At 35.5% G+C, this 24656-nt stretch overlaps 1 protein-coding gene across 1 annotated transcript; it reads left to right on the top strand.

Moving 5' to 3' along the window:
- Nucleotides 1-768: 768 nt before the first annotated feature.
- On the top strand, nt 769-23421 carry LOC121312134 (glutamate decarboxylase 2-like). The gene is made up of 16 exons (XM_041244131.1): nt 769-1419; nt 1833-1892; nt 2100-2240; nt 3089-3322; nt 7665-7755; nt 9159-9271; nt 10068-10183; nt 11059-11138; nt 11244-11298; nt 12098-12214; nt 12774-12838; nt 13651-13729; nt 14946-15095; nt 15797-15904; nt 16947-17036; nt 20154-23421. Exons 1-16 carry the CDS (start codon nt 1347-1349, stop codon nt 20325-20327), a joined length of 1746 nt encoding a protein of 581 aa, XP_041100065.1. The 5' UTR covers nt 769-1346; the 3' UTR covers nt 20328-23421.
- Nucleotides 23422-24656: the final 1235 nt, after the last annotated feature.

Below are 24656 nucleotides of genomic sequence, written 5' to 3'. Positions count from 1 at the left end.
TAGCGTTTTCCAGTCACTGTAAACTTCTATTTCGATTAATAAATGTCATGTATTTTTTTTAATTTTTTTTATTAGTATTATTGGAATGAGAAACGGGAGCCATCCATGCATTATTGTATTTGGTTCAAGTCTCTGTTTATTCGAACTGATGACGTCCGAGATGCTTGACGTTTGAACAGAGACTGACAGGGAAATTTCAGAAGTACCTGAAGGGACAATCACGAGCAGCCACAATAATGGACTGCAGACGTGAATGCCACGCTTCATCTGGCACTCGGTTTGATTCCGCACAAAGGGAACTACGTGTTAGTACTAATGATGTCAGTGCTGTCAAATCGTTTTCTGCTGGAGGGAGGCAGTTGCTGAAGTTGCAGGGAGCTGAGTGCATTTTTTGAACGGCTAAACTGTAGTACTGTAGTAATAATAATAATAATAATAATAATAATAATAATAAATAATAATAATAATAATAATTTAACTTTTTTATATAGCTCCTTTCATAGTGGGCCACCATCACAAAGCGCTTTACAAGATACGAGACTGTATGTTGTTCTACTAGTTACAATAAGCAAAGGAGATTTAGGGCTAAAGATTCAGACGTATCTGTTATACGATGATTCAAGTTTAGTGACAGAGCTTCGTCTTCTACAGTTTTTTGGCCTTAGTATTAGTCACCAATTTAATAATATAATAACCCCCTGTGCAATTTCATGGTGAATAATGAGATATCATGTGCAGTCTGACAAAAGTACATACACAGTTTAAAAAAAACAAAAACAATGTATGATCTGGAGCTGTAAAATCAGTGCACTTTTTTATTTTTGAGAAACACAAGCGTTTGCTCTTTCTTTCGGATATATGCACGTGTCTCTGCATGTAAACTACAAAAGCACCAATCAATGTGAGTCAGAAGGAAATTGTCATCTGCCAGATGTGTGTGATACTCCTGCGAGGTTCGTCTATAATATTGTGTGATTATCGCGCTTTACCTAAGTAGCGCGGCGCACTCTCTTTGATATAATCCGCACTTTCGAGAGCTGCAGAACAGTAAAACCACTGCGCCAGCTTTGTGTTTCATGAGGTTCATACCTGTGAAAAATATTCTGATCCGAGAACAGGCTTAGAGCGTTTGTTGAGAGAGCCACGTCTTCTATATGTCAACTGTGTTATGTCATCATTAAATGGTTGGGCAGCTTCATTTGATCAGGAGGAAAGAAGTCAGGACCAGATCAGCACCAGTCTTTTGAACAGCTCCCTCTATTCCTCTCATTTGTGTGTATTTCTCTTGATAATTTCAATCCGGATGGGCAATATATCTTTGATATTTTAAGCAACTTTCATTTCAAATGGCATCACCCAGATTCTGGTCTTTTGCAGCCGAGAATGAGGGGAATAACAGCAACCAAAACCCCGGCACACGTAAGTGAATGTGAACATCATAAACCTTGAATATGTAAGACCTCTACAGGTATTACGTGTTGCGTGTACCGTCAACAGTAAGCATTTAGAGAAAAAAAAAAAAACAGTTTACTCTCAAGGTCACAATTAAACACTGTAAGCTTAAATGTGTTGCATAGTACAGTTTGTTTAAAGAGATTGTACATCTTTTTTTTTTCAGCTGTTTCATTCATCAGATTCTCTTTACATGAATATACAACTTGTCAGATGATTATAACTGGCAACAATCATGCCAATTTCAAACCACATTATCCATGTGAATGTAAATGCACGTTCATTAATACAAACAGCGACGGAAATTAAACAGCAACCTTGACATTATGATGTCCCAAGAGTAGTCCTTACAAGTTCAATTTTTATTGTGTTTTTTGCAGCAAGAGCTTGGTGTCAAGCCGCACAAAAATTCACTGGAGAAATCGGCTCAAAACTGTGTGGTGGGTTGTTAAGTTATTCTGAAAAAAATAAACATAATTAAAAAAAAAAAGAAAAATCTAGATGACCAAATAATGTACAAAATGTGTTGTATTTGATAAATGCAAAATGCCAACAAAAGTAGCTTATTAAGCGTCACAACGCGTAATATTATTCTACAGCCTAAATGTTTATTAATTTAGTCATATTTAATTTCCCAAATATTACAGCACTTCTTTCTACTGGGGAAGGTGAAAAAGCAACGAATCTCGCCGCTAAACAAGAGGGAGCGACTTTAGAGACATGCGGCTGTAAGGAGCCTTGTACCTGTTCTAAAAATAATATTGATTTCTCCGTCCTGTATTCAACAGGTAAGGATTATTGAACACTGAGCATCAAAGGGAAGCCTCGTTGTTTAAAGCCAAGCCTCTGCCTGCTTGCTTTATAGCAAATTCATATTGTTTTATTTAGGGGGATTTTACCGAAAAACAGTATGGCCTGTGTTCTTTAAGGGCTTGCCAAAAATAAGGTGCTTTATTCTATGCGCAGCAAGTTCATAAGAGGATAACCAAAATAATAATAATAAAAAAAACGTTTTGCATAAATTAACACAAGGATCATAGATCCCGTACTTGAATGCATGTACACAGCTACAGTACAGTATAGTAAAGCACAACAAATATATTGTGATAGCACATTAAGCACAATTAGGCATGGTAAGTCATTGCACATCGTTAACTATAGTACCGTAAATATTATAAGCATGAGAAAGGGATGGTAAACTCCACAATTACAGTGTAAATAGTAAGCAGTTCTAATAATTAGGGGTTTACAATTGAAGATGTAATTGCTGTATTTTTATTGTCCTTTCTATTTTGTGATTCGTTGTGTATATTGTTTTTAATTGGTTATCAGGACAGGTTCCACAGGTGTGTCCACTTCTCCATTGTGAGCACTATTATATCAACACTTTCTGAATGATCAGACTTACGTAGTCATACTTATATATATATATATATATATATATATATATATATATATATATATTATATAGTATATATATATATATATATATATATATACTCAGATTTGATATTTCATTGCAGAGTGTGTCTATTTGTACCCTGTGTAATCATATGAAAGATGCTCCGCTCACGCTGTTTGTTTAATGATGGATACAAAGGAATCCAGTTACATGTCCATCTATTTTGCTTTACAGACCTCCTGCCTGCAAGCGATGGAGATACAGCAACAATAGCCTTTCTACAAGAAGTTATGGACATTTTACTTTCGTATATAGTGAACACATTTGACAGGTCTACAAAAGTCATTGATTTCCACTATCCAAATGAATTACTTCAAGCTAACAATTGGGAACTTACTGAAGAGCCAGAAACCCTGGACGACATATTATTGAACTGCAGATCAACAATGAAATATGCTGTTAAAACAGGTGTGTACTAAATTCAAATACAGTCAGTCAAATGCATAATTTAGATACAGTAATTGAACATTTTTTGGGATGCAGGCGTTGGTTTTCAAAGGGTGTCTTTAATGAAGTAGATTCATGTAATTGAATATAGAATGAGTGAATTAAGTAGTCTGTGGTGTAACTCTGGATTCAGAAGTTAAACTGATTATTGTTCTGCAACATTATCTTAATGTTTTATCTACTAAATATATAATTAGGCTCGCTACTTTTTGGTAAAGCTCACTAAACATCGAATTCCCCAAAAATATGAGTTTGACTGAAATAGATTTATATAGGCTAAACGTTGGTAAAACCACTCACTATTTTTTTTATTTACTTACAGAAATTAATCATTTAGAAATCATCTCTAGTTTGTGTAGTTTTTATACTTGCTGTCTGTCCCGTCTCTGTTCCACTCTGAATGGCTAGTGGTAGCTGTCAGTGGTCTGTTACTACTGTGGTTTCACCTTTTCTGACATCGTTGACTGAAGCAGTGCTAGAATGCTCTCATTTGTTTAAATGGCTGTCAATTATCAAGACCTGCACTGACTGTGCACTTTCATTTGCCAGCTACAGAGCCTGTCATTCAAAGCGCTTACTTTGAAATTAGTGGGTTAAGGTGTACGTAAGCTTTTGCTATAGGTATACAGTGACAGTTACTAGTTTGATTTGAAAATGCTGTGCAAAAGCAAAACACTTGTGAATAGTGTGCACAGTACTATGACTGACAGCTGAAGTCTCCGCAGCAGGACGAAGCAGACCCGTCTGCCTTGCCTTCCAGTGACTCTGAGTCCAGCTGTGCTGAAGCAGGAGAGGGGGAGCTCAGACTCCAAATAATAAGTACAAGTTAGTTCTGTTCAACTATGTAATGTTTTGTTCTGTGCATATTTCTACTCATAAATTTATGCTATAAAATATTTATGTTGTGCATGCTGAGTTTTCTACAGTTTATTTGAGAACATTTTTTTAATTTGTGTAGCATCTTTATCTTTACAAGGTATAGCTACGCTGTAACCAAATACTATTTCAATTAGAATGTTTGTTGCCATGGTTTTCTTGCATGTTGAATGTGATAAAGAGGTTTTGCGAAATGAGACTTTTCTCAATAGCATAAAAAGTCTGAGTTTTTTTTTTAAAGCATAAAGGTCGCTTTCACCCATTCTCTGCTTAAATTGAAAAATATAGATTGAAAAAACCCAGCAAATTCTGTCTTTAAAAAAAAAGTCAATATTAATTGTCGATTTGGCAAAAAAAATAAAAATCGAATAGTAGCAAACCTACATATAATATTCTACTATTATTATTATTATTATTATTATTATTATTATTATTATTATTATTATTATTATTATTATTATTAATTTAAACCAAATATAATAGTATATTAATGACATCACTGTTATTAATAGTAAATTCCCAATTCTGTATTTGATGTTTTATTTTCACCTATATGTTGAGAACACTGACTGCATCCAAACAGTGCACTTTTGTTTTCCTACCTATATGGGGCCCATGAGGCCCAATTTGTCTATAAGATGGCCATTGCACATGTACTGAAACACAGACTGAATACACCTATAGCTCTCTGCTTCAGATTTAGTGGTGGTACATGGTGGAACACACAGATACTAACAGGGTTCTGTTTTTATTTTGCATATTTAAAGTGAAGGGTGTTGTATTGCTAGGGCTGGAGCTGCAAAACATGCCTAAAGGCTAACCATCCCTCAGATGTGAGGCAGCAGCTTGTTAAGAGTGTCTACCTAGTTGCTTGCCCACAGGATGTGCTGTATCTAGGTGACATTATTTATAGTAAATAATCACGTGATAGAGGCTCCAAAAGCGCCCTCTATGGGCATTATTTATATTGCGTTCACTGTGAGCCCCATGACTTGTCGTATGCCAGTACCAGTTACTGTAGGTGGGCTAGAGCAGCCACAGAATAAAAGGTTGTTTAAGCGGTTTTATATCAGACTTTATGATGTCATCCATTTCAATTGGATTACATCATAATCGTCACAAAAGTAATGATTAAAGCTAAGGTTTAAAATTTTAAAAAGGCCAAATATGAGGGAATGAAATAGAGACTAACAGAAGCAGATTGGAGTTAAACAGAGATAACACACACAGAAAAAAGGTGGCGATTTTAAAAAAATATTCAGAGAAAAAGGCACTTTACAGAACATTTAAAAGGTACCAAGAACAAGGTACACAGAAAGAGTACTTGGAACTGCAAATGCAAGTCAAAAAGGGAGTTACAAAGTTACAAGAGAGATAAACATTGCCAAGGGGGCTAAAACCAATTCCAAAATGTTTTTTCCAATATTATAACAGCAAGAGAACATTCAAAGAGGAGGTTAAATGTCTAAGTGATACAAATGGCAAAACCATAGACGAAGGGAAAAAATAGCAAATATATTAAATGATTACTTTTCACAAGTTTTTACAAAGGAGGATACGGACAACATGCCCCACATGTCAACCTGTTCCTACCCAGTTTTAAATAACTTTAGCATGACAGAGGCAGAAGTGTTAAAGTGACTAGGAGCTCTTAAATAAAACAAATCACCTAGGCTGGATGAAATCCTCCCAGTAGTACTTAAAGAAATGAAGAAGTTATTTACAAACCACTAACCAAGATCATGTAACAGTCTCTTGAGACAGGGGTTGTACCGACAGACTGGAGAATTGCAAACGTAATACCGATCCACAAAAATGGAGACAAAACCAAACCAGGTAACTACAGACCAATAAGCCTGACTTCTATGATATGCAAACTTATGGAAACTATAATAAGATCCAAAATGGAAAATTACCTATATGGTAACAGTATCCTGGGAGACAGTCAGCATGGTTTTAGGAAAGGGAGATCGTGTCTAACTAACCTGCTTGATTTTTTTGAGAATGCGACATCGACAATGAATAATTGCAAAGCATATGGTTTATTTAGATTTCCAGAAAGCTTTTGCTTTCCTGCATAAAAGATTAATTCTCAAACTGAACAGAGTAGGGATTTAATTAAATGCATGCACATGGATTAGGGAGTGGTTAACATGTAGAAAACATGATTACAGGAGAAACCTCAAAATGAAGCGAGGTAACCAGTGGAGTACCACAGGGATCAATATTAGGTCCTCTGCTCTTCCTATTTTACATTAATGACTTAGATTCTGGTATAGTAAGCAAACTTGTTGAATTTGTAGATAACACAAAAATAGGAGGAATAGCAAACACCGGTTGTAGTAGCAAAGGTCATTCAAAATGATTTAGGCAACATTCAGAACTGGGCAGACACATGGCAAATGACATTTAATAGAGAAAAGTGTAAGGTACTGCACGCAGGCAATAAAAATGTACATTATAACTACCATATGGGAGGTACTGAAATTGAAGAAGGAATCTATGAAAAAGATCTAGGAGTTTATGTTGACTCAGAAATGTCTTCATCAAGGCAATGTGGGGAAGCTAAAAAAAAGGCCAGCAAAATGCTCAGGTATTGAGTGAAAAGTGTTGAATTTAAATCAAAGGAAGTAGTGTTAAAACTGTACAATGCATTAGTAAGACCTCATCTAGAATATTGTGTTCAGTTCTCGTCACCTCGCTACAAAAAGGATATTGTTGCTCTAGAAAGAGTGCAAAGAAGAGTGACCAGAATTATTCCGGGTTCAAAAGACATGTCATATGCAGACAGGCTAAAAGAATTTAATCTATTCAGTCCTGAACAAAGAAGACTATGCGACAATCTGAGTCAAGCATTCAAAATTCTAAAAGGTCTTGACAATGTCGACCCAAGGGACTTTCTAAACCTGAAAAAAGAAACAAGGACCAGGGGTCACAAATGGAGATTAGATAAAGTGGCATTCAGAACAGAAAATAGGAGGCAATTTTTTACACAGAGAATTGTGGGAGTCTGGAACCAACTCCCCAGTAATGTTGTTAAAGATGACACCCTGGGATCCTTCAAGAAGCTGCTTGATGAGATTCTGGGGTCAATAAGCCACTAACAACCAAATAAGCAAGATGGGCCGAATGGCCTCCTCTCGTTTATAAACTTTCTTATATTCTTATGTTCTAATTATGTTTATATGAAAATGGAAACAGATACAGTAGAAGGGATGCATCTGTTTTTGAATTTACAGTGCTTAACATGATAAGCTAGAATCACATGTGCATTGTGCTTACCCAAAAGAACAGTACTTCTTGACATTAATTAAACCATTACAATGATATTGATCTACAGCCAAACCTGGACAGCCTTGTACACCATGGGCACTGCAAATCACTTCTTACAACCAAGTGAATAATATATATTTTTTTCTATTTATAGGCCACCCCAGGTACTTCAATCAGCTTTCTACAGGATTAGATATGGTTGGTTTAGCAGCCGACTGGCTGACATCTACTGCTAATACTAATATGTGAGTACGAGACACTGTGCCGTCCTGGATGCTGGTTTGTGTTTGCTTTTGTTATGAACTGCTGTATGCATTTCTTCAGCAATATGCCCTCTTTAATAAGCAAAAGACGTGACAATGCTAAAAAAAGGAACAATGCTAAAAGGTTTTTTTTTGTTTTTTTGTAAAACTTACGCATAGTTTTACGACAGATAGAGGATACGACACAAAATTAAGATCTCCTGCAATGTATCCAGTTTATATATATATATATATATATATATATATATATATATATATATATATATATATATATATATATATATGATATTCAAGAGCAAAGGCAGTGCAGTGTTTATGATATTCAAGAGCAAAGGCAGTGCAGTGTTTATGATATTCAAGACCAGAGGCAGTGCAGTGTTTATGATATTCAAGACCAGAGGCAGTGCAGTGTTTATGATATTCAATGGTGAATCACAGTCGTGGGAGGAACAATGTCCCATATTTGGGTTGCTTCTGTACTTTTGACACAGCTTGATCATTAAAATCTATTTACTAAGATATTTGAGAATGATGGGAAATAAATACCCCACCCCGGGTCATTTTGCATTGCATTCTGGATATGATATGACTCATATTTATAATAACCAGTCAGTAAACTGTACACTCGATGTGTCCTTTAGTTAACCTCGATATTTAGGGTTCATACTTTAATCATAATTTCCAGAACATTGTTCCCATGGTGCAGGCATTAAAGCCATTCTGAGTCTGCCATCTCACTGTCAAAAACAAGCAACAAACAACAGCTGAGTTTACAAGTTTCTAAATAGTTTTATAACAAAAAAAATGAAGCAGATTTTTGCACTGCTTCACACAGAACGATAACTGGGCCCAATATTTTCCACTTTTCTCCACAGGGGTCTTCCAGATATAGAAGTGTTTTTCCAATGCCTGAAACATCAGGAGTATCCTAGCAACAGGCCAATTTTCCAGTCTATGACAGGTCTAAATAAAAAAACAAATTGGCTGGGACTATTCAGTCAACACCCTTGAATTGACCAGAAAGGCTTGTGTAACTACAGTATATATTGTATACAAAACATTTGAGATGTGACCCTGTAACACCGGTAATAGGTATGCTCTGCTGTCATTATACTGCTGGGTGTAAGATGGAGTATATTTTGGGTTATGAGCTCAAATTAAACCTAGCCCTCTCCTGTTACAGACATGTTATTCCTATATTTCATTTCCTAGTGAATTAGTTTAGGAGAAAAGCACCCTTGCTCTTTGACTTTAGGCTGTGTACTTTTATCCAGGGTTGTTTTTAGATGTGGGAGTACATCCCAGACTGCTCAAACCAAGAACTGTAGACAACTCTGTTAAACGCCCCGCCACTCTCTCATTATGTATTTACGGCTGTCTTTTAGGTTCACCTATGAGATTGCCCCAGTGTTTGTCCTGATGGAATATGTCACTCTAAAGAAAATGAGGGAGATGATTGGCTGGCCAGATGGCAGTGGAGATGGAATATTCTCACCAGGTATTTGGACCTTCTGGGGCACTTTGAGTTAGGATAAGATAATTGTTAAGTTAAAGAGTACTGTAAACTAGTGATTTCAATATGTCTTACTAGGACAGATAAATCAGGATACAATATTAATGCAATAATAGAAGACTATAATAGTAATGTTATCAACGTTTCCTACTGGAAGAATATAGGATTTTTAAAGAGAATTTACACCTTTAACAGCCTCCCTTCTGTTTGGGAGTCTCATTTTTTGTACCTCAGAGGTGACAACGCTACTGTCAACATCGATTTACTCATCCACACCCTTTTTTTACAACTACTGAAAGGCATCTTTAAAAAGAGGGTATGTTTATGATACATTTTAATATTAATATCATAAACATATATGATATGATAGATACTCATGCAGTTGTAGTGTACATGTTATACAGTATGTGGAAGATATGGGTGGAATGTTGCATCCTGGGTAACATCAGCCTCATGTTTTGTCAAGAGTGGAACTGACAGAGGAGAATCAGAAATAGTACAAACAAAAAGCTGAGGTCAGCACAGCCTTGTTTACCAGATAATACCAACAACTGGTATCCAAGGAGATTTTAATGACTGATGGTTTCAGATAATATTTTGCCTATTTGACTTCATGTGGGACTCAGCAGAACAGTTTTGAGTTGTACCACAACATTTCCAAGTGCTGGAGAGGAGCCACTTGTCATGTTGCCTTGCAGTTCTATGATTCCGATGTGGTACAACAATGAATGTGAGCAATGCTGAAGATTAAAGATGCATGTGTTGTTGGACTGTGCTTCAGGTGGAGCGATATCTAATATGTATGCAATGCTGGTGGCTCGATACAAGATGTTCCCTGAAGTGAAGGAGAAGGGAATGTCAGCTGTTCCAAGACTGGTTGCCTTCACTTCTGAACATGTACGTCATTTCTGTGGCTTTGGATTATGTGTTTGTATGAAAGTCTGCCAAGAAAAGAAAAAAAAAAATCTGTAATCCACAAAATGCATGAGATGTTTCTTTAGACTAGGTCATGTGGATTTTATTTTTTAGAAATGATTCCACTGTTTTGTAGATTTGATTTTTCACACTTTGGATGGCTACTGTCATTTCTTGGGTGCCCAAATGCTTCATCACATGAAATGAGTCACTGGATTTAGGCACACTTTGTCAAATCTCGGATTCAGCTGCTCATATTAATTTAGCACTGCTCTCCTCCATGTGTCTGTTATACGCCTAAATGTATTAGAATGGTATTCTTATAGAAGTAAGCCACACTGTGACTGTGCGATTGGCAGGCTTACACTAACAATCTTTAAAATTAAATTAGGAAATGTGAACATGGTGCTTTCTTGTTTGTTCCTCTTCCATGCTTGACAATACTTTACTATGCTTTTGCCAATTGACAGTATATCGCAGTTTCAAGTAACACAATATGCTATGATTTAAGAGCGCTAATCCAAATATACATTCATGCTTACCCTCATACAACGGATTAACTGCTAGACAAAAGATAGAATACATTATGTTTTCCTTAGGAAAATGAGTACAACACATTTAGTGTTTCTTTAATTATGATATCACTTACTATGTCTAAGGTTTTTGCAACACAGGGTGTGATTACACAGTGTGGCCAGCATGTGGTGCATGTGCTATGTCAAAAAAGCATGAGCCACCTAACTTTTTATGGCCAACAAATAAGATGAATGTAAAGTTGGAATCCTAATGCCATGTTATTGTATGCTTCTGGGACTTCACAGAACATGCTGTTTCTGATTGTTTTTGTTCTTCTCTAGAGTCACTTTTCTATTAAGAAGGGGGCAGCAGCTTTAGGAATTGGCACAGACAGTGTTATTTTGGTCAAGGCCGATGAGAGGTATGCCTGGATAGTAATCTATAACAAGGCAGACTATTTTAACATGAGTGATGAAATTGTGACAGCTGAAACATACAAGTAATATAATTCAGTTTCCTTCTCCAGAGGTAAAATGATACCCTCAGACCTTGAACGAAGAATAATTGAAGCCAAACAGAAGGTAACTTGGCCATTGTTAAAACGCATAATCAAGCCATATATGCTGTACTATATGATGGCAGTTGTTTCTCCTTCTTTTATCTAACCCCTTGTATGACTTCCACAATGACCCCATTTAAGTCCATATCACAATTGGCACTGTATGGCTCATTTTCCCTCTAAAGCACTGTGGTCCCTCCAGTTCAAATCTTCATTTATTCCCATTGTCCTGCCATTAAACCATGTAATTTATTGATTTGTGATAGTACAGTGTGTAAAAAAGTTGAGATATGGTCTGCCATTTAACCTTGTCATTGTAAAGGGCCCTATTCACAAAACCTTAAGGACTGTTTTAAGGATATTTTGTTAAGCAATTCTTTTTAAAAGCCCATTTTGATTTATTGAATCATTCACAGCTCATGAAACTTGTTTGAGTGTATTAGTTATTTTTCAAAGAACTGTTCACAGAAACTGAAGAAAAACATCCTAATACAAAAATTCCTTTAAACAGTGAAAGGGGCGCTATATTTTTTAAATAATTTACAGTAGATAACAAGAAAATGCTTCAAGACTAAAACAAACTGTTATAAATGTATTCAAAATATGAAAACACATAATTAGAATTACTAATAAATCAAAGGAGTCCGATGAAGAGTAAACTCTGCTGAACTTATAGGATATGATTGTATGCTTGTCCAGTTCTTCTCTGTTTAATTTTTATTCAATGAAAACTCTTGATATATGCACCCCCCCCCCCCAAACAACGATTCTCTTAATGAACCCTATTTGTGTTGCATAAGTACATGTGTTTGGTTTGACAGGGCTGTGTGCCGTTCTTTGTAAGTGCTACAGCTGGCACTACAGTGTTTGGAGCGTTTGATCCACTCATTGCCATTGCAGATGTGTGCCAGAAACACAAAGTCTGGATGCATGTTGATGTAAGTGTGATCTGTGATATTTCATAACCACACAGCCGTCACCGATGCAGGTTACATTTTAATTCTGGAAGACCGTTGCCACTGCTTAGAATGTTTAATTAAACCAATATTGTTTTCAACATTCATTTGGATGGAGTTTTAACTATGTGGAAAAGGGGGAGTTCAAAGGGGGAGTTCAAAGGAATGCAATCACAGTACAGTTTGAATTGCAAGTAATAAACTGAATGCCATTGTATTAGAGACACAGCCAGTATTTTAAGATAATAAGCCCTTGTTATTTAAATTAGTTACCATAAAGTAAATCACATGGGGCCATTTACTAAGCTAATACGCTTTTAAATATAATACAAAATGACTAATATTTCCAGAGTATCTAATTCAGGTGCACATAGTAACCCTTAGATTAATATTCTGCTTATTTAAAGATCAAGTTAACAAAAAAAAATAACTGAAAAACACCACAAAAAAAAACCTGCTCAAACATCTTTACAAAGTAAGAAATACAGCAATCAGTAGAAGTCTTTTTTTAAGAGCTTAAACAAATATATTTCTTTTTAAGGGAGCCTGGGGTGGTGGATTGCTGATGTCCAGGAAGCATCGATGGAAACTAAATGGAGTCGAAAGGTGTGTCATTATTTCTCTCAACGTATGTGAATTTACACGAGAATGTTATGTTACAGTCATTTTAAACAAGACTGCTTTTTGACTATTGTATAAACTATGCTCTTTTTATGCTGGATTTTGGTCACCTGTGCTAGTTAAGCAGCACTAACTGAAGAATATAGTCATTTCTCAACAGAGTAAAAGTACGGCAGCACAGACAGTGACACTGTGAGCTTCACCGCAGGCTGCCTAGAGAGGGATCCAAAGCCCATTGTGCTAAACTGAGTGCTGGTTTTGCTGATGCATCACAGTTCACTGAGGACTTATTTCTCTCGTGCAATAGTGATTCATGTTTATGTGTAGATGTCCAGGATATGCCAGACCATAACTATCAAGGTCTTAACACAAAAGTAACATTTTCACATAGTTTTTTTTTTTTTTTTCCAGATGTAGACCACCTTGTGTAGACTTGTTAGTTGAAGCCCAGTCAATGCCTTTAGAAGATCAGGTTATTCAAATGTTAATAGCTGCACTTGTTCCCTAGGGGTGCACATGCCTATAGACAGCTACTGATTGATGGGAATGGAAAAATGACAGTAGGGGATAGAGTCTGGAGAGTGTTCTGGTGGCTCGTGATGAGTTGGGATGGAACATGATATGCATGCAGTGTATGTGAATGGGAACAGGATATTACCTCATGGCTATAATCATTGTTTTGGGTTTGACTAATTATCACTTGACCAGTAGGCCCTGTGTGGTGTCATGATTAGAAGTCAGGAACTGATTCATTATTAGGAGTTGATTACTTTGTATTACTTTGTTTTTAATAATAGGGCCAATTCTGTCACATGGAATCCGCATAAGATGATGTCCGTCCCATTGCAGTGCTCTGCTCTGCTAGTCAGAGAAGAGGTGAGATGTATTATTATTATTATTATTATTATTATTATTATTATTATTATAGTAGTAGTAGTAGTAGTAGTAGTAGTAGTAGTATTGGTAACTTTTAAAAATCTGGTCTATTGAAATGATTTCCCCCCAAAAAAACTTTTTGAAAAAAATAAGATACCACTGAAAATCAAATCAAAATAAGCAAGGCATTGCAGAATTTGTACAAAATGACAAACCTGCAATGCAGTCCTGTACTGTATTTCAATTACTATAATTACAAATGTGCATTGATGTATGGTACAGGCCAGCTTCTTGATTACTTATGTGTGTGTGTGTGTATATATATATATATATAGCCCTTCCCCTTTCTTTAAATGAAACACCAATAACATGTTAATAAAAGTTGTAACGTAAAACAAAAAATTGTCTGGCTAATCTGGCTCAAGTCTGCGTTTCATATTCACCCTGTGTAGACACATAATAATGTTTACTCCTGTAACAAATGATACACAAAATCATGCATCTGCTACAGTGGTTTGAAAGCAGTAACGCTGGACTTTATGTATAACAAAGTTGTTGAATTTATAAATACATACCAAGCATTGTCATAAGAGATGCAGAGCACAGATGCCAGAATAAACAAACAGTGAATTAAACCTTTCCACAAAGTAACTGAAAAAATAAACACATTACTACAACCCTGATTAATGCAGATTCAATGCAGGATTTTTGATGCATCAAGTTTGTTTGAATATTTTAGGGTAACATATTTTAATATTTTACAGCTATAGCCCATTGTACATCATATTGGTAATGTATGACAGCCTACTTTAAAAAATATATATGATAAATTGGACAAAAATATAATTTAAATGTAGAACTTCTTAATTGTATACATTATTTACTATTTATAAAAGGCTTTTAATATATGTGGCTATAAAAGGCTCTATTGTCTCTGTATTTTTTATTTATTTTTTATTTTTTAGATTGCATTATTACTTTTACAATGTAATATAATCATTTTATGAAATCACTACTCATGTTAAGTCTAAAATGACATTGTGTGGCTGTAGGACTACATTGCAGGTAAGCAGACATGGAGTACAACACCCATAATGCCTGGAAAGTTGTTTCTAAATAAAGTTGCACAAATAAATAGCGGTATCATTCAACTGAAACTCAGAATGGCAACTTACTTTAACATCTTACTTCATCTTAATTTCTTTTCTGCCGACAGGGATTGATGCAGAAATGCAACCAGATGCATGCCTGCTACCTCTTCCAGCAAGACAAGCATTACGATCTGTCCTATGACACTGGTGACAAAGCCCTGCAGTGTGGTCGCCATGTTGACATTTTTAAGCTGTGGCTGATGTGGAAAGCCAAGGTCAGTAGAGTTTATTAACCAGTCTGAAGTGGTGGGCGTACGTCATGTTTTGCAATTCCTATAGATGGCACATTAAGAAAACCTATTGAGTGCCACTGTTCAAGAGGAACACTGTTTAAAACAGCATTATGTTCTGCCTCCCCTGCTATTATTGTCCAGGTCTGACAGGATTTCTAATACTGCACTTCCTGCTTCAATTTCAATGTGCTTCTACTCAGTTGGTGGTGCATTATCTCACATAGAAAAAAAAAAGGGACAAAGAGTTTGAATCTTAATATAGTGGTTTCTCACACTCGTCTCACACTATATGCTGAGCTGGACAACAAACTCATGAATCAAGTAGTTCTGAAAATTCTTGACCTCACACAGAAGAGTTTAATGATCCTGGTAAATGCATTCTGGTCAGTGTAGTCCTGCTGTGAGAGATACCTGAGACAGGTAAAATGTACCAGAAAGCACTGCGATGGGAGCTGAAACGCCTGAACTGTTCCAAACTGTCCTAGTGTACATGAAGTAGCCTACAAGAAACATAGCTGACAGCGTAAACGAAAATAAGCTTATTAATGTGTCAGAATACTGATTTTTGAATTTCTTATTTGTATTATTTTATTTATCTGTATCATCACAATGAATTGTATTCCCATTTCTTATGTTCCCTGTACTCTCATACTATGAAAATGTATCTGCTTTTCTCTTCACAGGGCACCATAGGCTTTGAGGCACAAATTGACAAGTGCTTGGAGCTCTCAGAGTACCTTTACAACAAAATAAAGAACAGGGAAGGCTACGAAATGGTCTTTGATGAAAAAGTAAGTAGTGTGCCATGCATTTCGAGGAGAAGCTTCAAATAATGCACAAATAATGCAGTATATTACATTATCATTATTATAGTTATAATATTATCTATTTATGTAGTGCTTTTCATGACAAACATTATGTTTCATCACAAAATCTTTGTTGTTATTTTTCAGTTTTATATTATACATTTCACTTTATTATTCTAAAATAAAAGAAATTACCTTATAACATGCTGCTTTAGAAACAGTGCAAAATCTTTGACATCTGCAACTTACAATGCAATAATCACGGCTGTGCAATAAATGAAAATAATTTTAGTTTAAAAGTACTCAGTTTGCTTAGTCCTCAATTAGACCACCACACTAAGCTTTTTGTGTGGGAAAGACATAACGTAATCAAAGTGGAGAGTGAATTAAGAGTCCTTGGGCACCATCCAGGTGCTTTTCCAGCTGTGCCTATAGAAACAATCAAAGCAAAAGAAACCCTCCATTCAACCCCCTACCCTTTAATGATCACCTGTATGAGTCACTAGGGAGAAACCTAGAATTATTCCTTTTCACAGCCTGCTAATGGCATAATTGCTGCTGCAAAAAAACAAAAGCAGCTTGTAAGAGCTTGGTGTTCAACAGCTTTGGTATGTTTTTTAAGCTCTTTGGGTTAACCCATGGAGAAACCTTATATTTTATTAATGTAACTATGTATTAATCAATTTTTTACTTTTAAATCACAAACTGGCCAGGATAGATACTGTTAGCTATTTAATTAATATAATTTCGCCCATTACAAATATGAGCGAATATATTGTATCAGCTGACGCTCACAATACTGCTACTGTTATTCAGTGTGCTATTGAACTGTATATCAAATCTGACACAATGTAGATTTCACTGGACTATTTTGATAAACCAATAATCATTATGAATGATCAAAAAGCATGAATTTATTTCCAGTGTGTGGATGCAAGTGATATACCCCTGATGAACACTTCACTGCAGCGTAGGGAATTTCACTCAGTTTACATGGTCCATTTCTAACACAAGTCTTTATGTTTAGCCTCAGCATACAAACGTTTGTTTCTGGTACCTGCCACCGAGTCTTCGCTATGTGGAAGACAAGGAGGAGCGATTGAGACGCTTGAGTAAGGTGAGACATTTCCATTTTCTAATTGTTTTATTTTACAATGCTGTACTAATTATGTGTGAAACCAAAAGTCCTGTTTAAACCTAGAGCCAGGTAAAGATAGATAGAGAAACAATGATGAAAGCAAAATCTTGGAACAACTTATGTAAGGAGTGTATAGTACCAGTACCACAGTATACTGGAGCCTAATTGTACATGGCCTCAGTGCAACAGCACTTGGGATGTAATGAGGTATAGTGTTCAGAGCGATCCGCACCTCCTTTAACTACATTTGCACATACCGTTATCATCAAGGTGAAAAGGTGTTTATTCGATTTGCAATTATTGCGGCTTAACTAGTTACTGTATTTATTTTACTTAGAAATTATCTATTCGTATTTTGTGTAAGTGTTTGATTTTGTAAACCCTGCTGCCTCACTGGAACCCATTGTAAACCTCATTTTGGCACTTCAATCCGAACAATAAAAGGATGCATGTTTATTAACAAGCCCAGCAAATACAACTCTCAAAATTCAGTTTTTGAAACATAATGCTGGTGTTAATACAAGTTTCAGATACTGAGTGTTTTCAAAATGTTCTGGCACAATTTATCATGGAAGTTCATTTCTGTAGGGACTCCTGGAGTTAGCAGTCTCAAGCAACTCTGTAACGCAAAAAGTCAAGTCGTACGCCTTGCTGCTGTAAGAATTGCACTCTTACTAGTTGGCATTATACAGTGTCATTAGAATAATTCAAAGTGTCTCCAAATATCACAGGGCTTTGCAGGGCTCAGAGGAAGTGAATTCAGCAAAAAATAAATTACTTTACTTCCACTTACTTGAAACGCCTTGGCTTTGCAATTCAGCATGAACTCTTACAACCTGCTGCAATCAAAACACCTTGACTTTCAATTCTGATTTGCATCTGAGAAGGGCAGCTCTGCTGCACAAAATGCAATTTGCACACCTCAAGACAGAATCCAAAATGCAATTTGCACACCTCAAGACAGAATCCAAAATGCAATTTGCACACTTCAAGACAGAATCCAAAATGCAATTTGGACACCTCAAGACAGAATCCAAAATGCAATTTGCACACTTCAAGACAGAATCCAAAATGCAATTTGGACACCTCAAGACAGAATCCAAAATGCAATTTGCACACTTCAAGAGGGAATCCAAAATGCAATTTGCACACCTCAAGACAGAATCCAAAATACAATTTGCACACCTCAAGACAGAATCCAAAATGCAATTTGCACACCTCAAGACAGAATCCAAAATGCAATTTGCACACCTCAAGACAGAATCCAAAATGCAATTTGCACACTTCAAGACAGAATCCAAAATGCAATTTGCACACTTCAAGACAGAATCCAAAATGCAATTTGCACACTTCAAGACAGAATCCAAAATGCAATTGGCACACCTCAAGACAGAATCCAAAATGCAATTTGCACACCTCAAGACAGAATCCAAAATGCAATTTGCACACCTCAAGACAGAATCCAAAATATTCCAAACTGTATTTATAGCTGTTTGACAATCACTTTCTCAGCAAGCCACAGAGAAAAATAATTTGTTTTTTGTTTGTTTGGTTTTTTTAAGTTACAGAGAGCAGGGCTATTATGTAACCATGTTTTTGTTTGCTTTTGAAGTTACTTAATGACCCATTTCAAGCTGGAATATATATATGCAATATATATATATATATATATATATATATAGATATATATATATATATATATACCTAGATAGAATCCAAAATGCAATTTGTATTGCAGCTTTCAAGGTGGTTTTATTTTCATTTGATTTTTTAAATAAGTTTTTTCACAATATAAGGTCTATTTCTATTCTTTTTTTTTAAATCTACTTTTGAAATTTCACCTTGTTTACATTGCCCCTGTTGTTTTTTTTTTTTTTTTTTATAAATGGTAAACATAAGGTGTAACCATTCTTTTTTTTTGCTTTTGAAATTATTATTATTATTATTATTATTATTATATATTATTATTATTATTATTATTATTATTATTTTTTTATTTATAAGCAGACGCCCTTATCTAGGGTGACTTACAGTTGTTACAAAGTATCACAATACAAAGTATCACACTGCAAAATATCACATTACACAATATTACCTTACAGATAACAACAGTAAAATCAGTAGAAAATAAGATCAAATTCAAATAAGAGCAAAATAAAGAATACAGTAAATAATTGCCTTTAAGACTGACTTCAACTAAGAACAATTAAACTTATAGAAAACATATTTGCTCATAAGAGCAAATTCCATTAAGAGCAGGCAGTATGATAAATGGATAAGAACGATTTCAAGTAAGAACAATTACAGAAAGCATGGATACAGACAACCTTTAAGAGTAAAATCAACCAAAAGATACAGAACATAGTTATAATTAAGAGCAGTAGTAGAATACGGCAAAGTTCAGTGCAAGTACTGGTACAATTGAGTGCCATCTAGTCCAGTATAATCACAATTATTCAACAATCAATGAATGGAAGATCTGAAGGCTGCATTTTATTGAACATTGCAATCTAGAGGAGTGTGAAAACAGACTTTATTTTATATATGCATGCATAATGACTCTACACCTCTTTCAATTAGGGTTACAATGCCCAGTTCTATATGAACCAATTAAAGAGATGCAACTGAACTGTTTGCCAATGGTGAAGCTATATTGTCATTGTACATGTAATTTATGCAAATAACAGCAAACTAGTGTTTCTGCAGAAAACAGAAAATTCTGAAGCTACTGTAATGCTGTAAAATTCTAATAATTTTAAACTCAGTTCTGTAAGTAGAATAATGGCAGTGCTATGTGGAAATGAGCCACACTTATTGTTTGCTGGAAGCCTGGTACTTAAATTCTCCAAAATCAATTATAGCAAGATGAAAGCAGCATACTTCCAATCTCTGCTTCCTCCAGCCAGCTGTCACTTAGATCAGACTGACTGACGTATTTTAGGTTTGTGAGAGATGCTTCAGCTTTGTTGATAACACAGCTATTTAACCATATCATACTAGTTACTTTAGATCTATACCCAAAGGTATACTGCGAATCCCTTATTGTCTTTAAAATCATAACATACAGTAATTGAGAGCTTGTGTTGCTTTTTGTAGGTAGCGCCAGTAATCAAGACCAGAATGATGGAGTATGGGACCACAATGGTAAGCTACCAGCCACAAGGAGACAAGGTGAACTTCTTTCGTATGGTCATCTCAAACCCAGCTGCAGCTTTTGAAGACATTGATTTCCTTATTGACGAGATTGAACGACTTGGGCAGGACTTATAGGCTGGTGTTTTCGTAAATGTCCTGAATTGTTAGACAAAGGAAGCGTTTGTTGTGAATGTACCAGTATTTTATTTTCTCCAAAAATGATTTATTTCTGTATTGTGGTGTAGCAGTGAACAACAGTACATCAAGAACAGCTATAATTAAATGTTAAGTTAAGCTTTTGTCTGTCATTTGTGTCTGAACTAGAAAATTGTATTTTATCTAGTTAAACTAAACCTACATTGTTCAAAACGTGAAAATAGTTTAACATGTTGAGAGATTCATTTGAGATTACAATAAATGATAGTAAGACATGGGCATGGGCAAAAAAAGGTTCCAGCAGTCTTTCTGAGGTAAAATCAGGTCTTTACATGTGACAATCTCTACATTATAAGCTTGAACCTTTAAGTTACAAGTTAGAAATAGTAACAAAACCATTGCACAAGCACACTGGAAACAAAACCATTGCACAAGCACACTGGAAACAAAACCATTGCACAAGCACACTGGAAACAAAACCATTGCACAAGCACACTGGAAACAAAACCATTGCACAAGCACACTGGAAACAAGGTAGCACCTTGCTGATATCTAAATCACTTTTTGAGCATCAGTAGTTGTTATTAAACAGAATTTGCTCTGTAATGACACTGACAATTATTCTGAGATTTTTTTATTTTTTTATTTTTCACTCAAGCACTTTTCGTTAATTGCCAAGCAGTATTGCCAAATAGATTCACAGTATTGAGATTCAGTGCAAGTGCATTTTTTTATTATCGGGGGCCTGAACTGAATCAAAATGATGATGCTTTCATAACCAGTACTGTACGTGACATAGCATTGGCAGCTTCTTAAAATTTGATTTCATTCAGGTCATGTGTAAGAGGGCTCATTTTCACACAAAGCAAGCTCAAATAGTTTATAACAGCGAGTGTCTCTCAGCTCTTGAATATCTACTGTCATATATTGTATACTTTCATTTGGCTGATTAAATATGTACTTAATGAAAGCACAACTGAACACAGATACAAATGTTTAAGTTAATTTAGGTAATGAATTGCTATATATTATTTTATCCACATTTGTATTACTGTTATATATTATTTGACTTATATTGTTGTGATTTATTGTGATCATATGCTTAGTAATTGCTATGTTTTAATTTAAGTATATACTGTGTATTCAGGGTCAGGCTTTATTGAAAAAGTGCCATGGTGTCCATCAAAAATGTTGCACAGCAAAACAAAGTATAAGTTCTATTTTTAGAACTTTAGTGCAGGTTGCAAAATATTGTGCCAAGCCATTTTAAAACCCTGTGTTTAAAGTCTTTAAGTGATATAGACGCCGTATGATGTGCCAATATTGTAAAGCTGAGCAGAAAGTGTATATGTGTGTCTGTAACTGTGTTGCCTTTGTATGTACTGGATTACTAGCCAGTGTAGTCTCCTCAGACTGCGGCTGTGCACTTTAGAGTCTATGTGTGAGGTAAAGCTCAACAAGCTTGTGCTCTGTGTATGGTTGTTTGTTTATTGATGTCAGGAGTGTTATAGTATGCGTTACCCACATTGTTTAAATGCCTTCATCCCCGTGCCAGCTCTTTGACGTTAGATGAATGAATGCTCTCAGTATGCAGCTTTGTGTGCTGCTTCTCGTGTCACTGCTTACATTGCGGGTTCCTCAGTGTTGAGAACGTCCAGTCCGTAATGCGACTGTCTAACTTTGAACATCTGCTTCCTGTAATATCAGATTGAAAAGTGTTGCAAAAGGTGTTTGAGTTTTAAACCGGTTTTATGACTTTGTAACTGATCACAGGTATAGTGTGGGGGGGTGTATGTGTGTTTGTGTGTGTTTGCGTATTTTACAAAGTTAACTTTGTTGAGCAATTGCTTGCATGGAAAACCACATCTGCAACATGATGTGATGTGGTAGACAGCTAAAATAGTAAGCAATCTGGGAAACAATGACTCAAGAATGGGACACATACAAGCAGCTAAACATAGAACAATGCCCTGCCTTCCATTAATTCAACCTGGGGGCTTGGTTGCCTTTTAATAATCATTTCTGTATTACTGTGCATGCAATGATTAATCGATACTACTGCTATGACTGGTACTGCTTCTACTGCCTGTAATACTGCTACGGCTCATTTTACTTCTATGACACCTTCGTAGTGCTTCATTACTCGACTGCAGCATGGCCGCGTTCGATTGTTTCTGCTTAAAAATCTTACTGTCCTGTGTTCTGCTATAGCTTTGCATGGTATTGCTAGTTTATAATGGTAGTCAAAGAGTAGCTCACTAATTGCCAAGTCAATTGCAAAGCTAATTGAAGAGTAGTGTAGCATTGCATGATCTGCTGTATCTGTGCTCTGTTTTGTACAGTCTGCACAGCTGTCTTTCTGAAACGCAGTTCAGCAAGTATGACAATGAGAAGCTTGCTGTCTCCATGCTTGTATCTGTTCTCCTTTGAATGCATTAGTCGCTATTGAAGGCTTTAAAGCAGTGCTTGCTGTGCCAGCCATAAAAAAATAAAAAATATGCATAGATATTAACTGTGCTTTACCTAGTTGACTTTCTGGCTTATATTTGTGCATATATATTTAATGTATCTTATATGACGTATTTGACTTAGTTTAAAAGGCAATCAGTTTAACATGCCACCTATGGTTCTGCTCTGCACATACTCTAGTTTACTATAGCTTACCATGGTTTTTAATAAGCTTTACTATGGCTCTGTGTGCTTTACAGTGCTTACCATGCTTTGACTACTGTTACTACATTCCTATGCTTGTACCACTCTAAACTTTAAGTAAGGGCCATGTTGAATTCAACTGAACTGAATTGAAAAGAAGGAAGATTTGAATTTCACACTGTAACCCACTTCTCAAATGATATACAGATGCAGGCATTTCATGGCATTGCTACAGTCGCATTTCTGACAGTTTTTTGGAGCAATAAAACTAATTTAGCACATTTGATGTTATTTGTGTCCCACAGAATTGCAACTCTTAAAATGAATCCCTTAAAACATTAGCTAATATAAATTTTAAAGTAGCACTTCTATGGAAATAGACATATCAGCTTAATGTCTCATTCAAGTTTAAAACCTGAGGACCAAGACAAGACAACCTGCTATATAAAAATAAGATCTAGCTAAGTGATGTTGTACTATTAGTTTCTTGCAGTTTGGTAGTATGTATACCCCCCCTATATCATTCTATATATATATATATATATATATATATATATATATATATATATATATATATATATATATGTGTGTGTGTGTGTGTGTTATTGCCAAATATTGACTTGTGTTTCAGTATGTTATGTACTTTATCGGTGATGTAAATTATTCTAAACACAGTAGCACAGTAACAGCCTGCATTAGAAAAAATGTTAATTGTTGGAAAGCAGAAAAAGATGACTTTTCTTTCAGTGTTCTGATTGTATTTGAATAACATTCAGTATTACTTGTTATATTCAGCAATGGTTAAATCATTGTAAGGTTTCTGTGAACTCACTTTGATTAAAACTCCAAGCAAAAAATAAATATGTTGCTGTGCAGATGTCCTTCTTGACTTGTATCTTGCATTTATTGAACCTTCAGGGGGGGAAAAAACATTAGTAAGCCATAGAACCACACCCCTTGTGTTCCTCAAAGGCTAGAGTTTCAAAAGGGCCCATTTAGTTTCTATACTAGATCACAGTTTATTTATGTTGGGACCTGTTGGCAAGTTACTACTATCTTCCATCACTTAGGACACGAAAGTACAGTCATAAAACATTTGCAACGGTTTCATTCTAATTTTGCACCAATGTAAACAAAATTCATTGTTATGGCATTTGAGAAGCATTTGCAAATCCATCTGATTATTTTGGAAGTATAATAATCCTTAGAAGGGGTATCTTATTGGGATATCCAGACACACCATTAGATATCTCAGTATTTGGTTGGTCTACTGTTGAACAAAATACAGCTGCTACCTCCCATCAACAAATCCACTGCCAACAAATCCACAACATGTCAATTAAATTATAAACTAATTTAAATTGGGGCAAAGCATAAAAAAGTGAACACAAGTTGTACAGAGTCCAAACAGTCCAAACCCTTGTTCATGTCTAACTTCCCCAAGTATGTTGTGTTTCATGAAGTTCTGTCTTAATTTACATGTGATGCCTCTTCAACAAGGAGAACAAGAACATAAACCAGGTATAGTATTGTTGTGTTTCCAGCTGTGCAGAAAAATGGCACTCTTGCAACTTGGGTCATAGTTGTTTTCCTCCATGTTTTAAATTGTTTTATTCTACAGATGTTTGTGATTAGGTCATTTTTGCTAGACTCCTT

Source organism: Polyodon spathula, chromosome 3 (genome assembly GCF_017654505.1).
Source record: "Polyodon spathula isolate WHYD16114869_AA chromosome 3, ASM1765450v1, whole genome shotgun sequence".
In the NCBI taxonomy this organism is placed as follows: domain Eukaryota; kingdom Metazoa; phylum Chordata; class Actinopteri; order Acipenseriformes; family Polyodontidae; genus Polyodon; species Polyodon spathula.
This window is presented reverse-complemented; position numbering and strand designations above follow the sequence as displayed.

What these genes read in the sequence shown, in the direction of transcription:
- LOC121312134 (XM_041244131.1), top strand. Translation starts at nt 1,347, where the DNA reads ATGGCATCACCCAGATTCTGGTCTTTTGCAGCCGAGAATGAGGGGAAT. An exon ending in CTCCGTCCTGTATTCAACAG is followed by an intron (nt 2,241 to 3,088) that starts GTAAGGATTATT and finishes TTTGCTTTACAG; the next exon opens with ACCTCCTGCCTGCAAGCGAT. An exon ending in AAGTCTGGATGCATGTTGAT is followed by an intron (nt 12,215 to 12,773) that starts GTAAGTGTGATC and finishes TTTCTTTTTAAG; the next exon opens with GGAGCCTGGGGTGGTGGATT.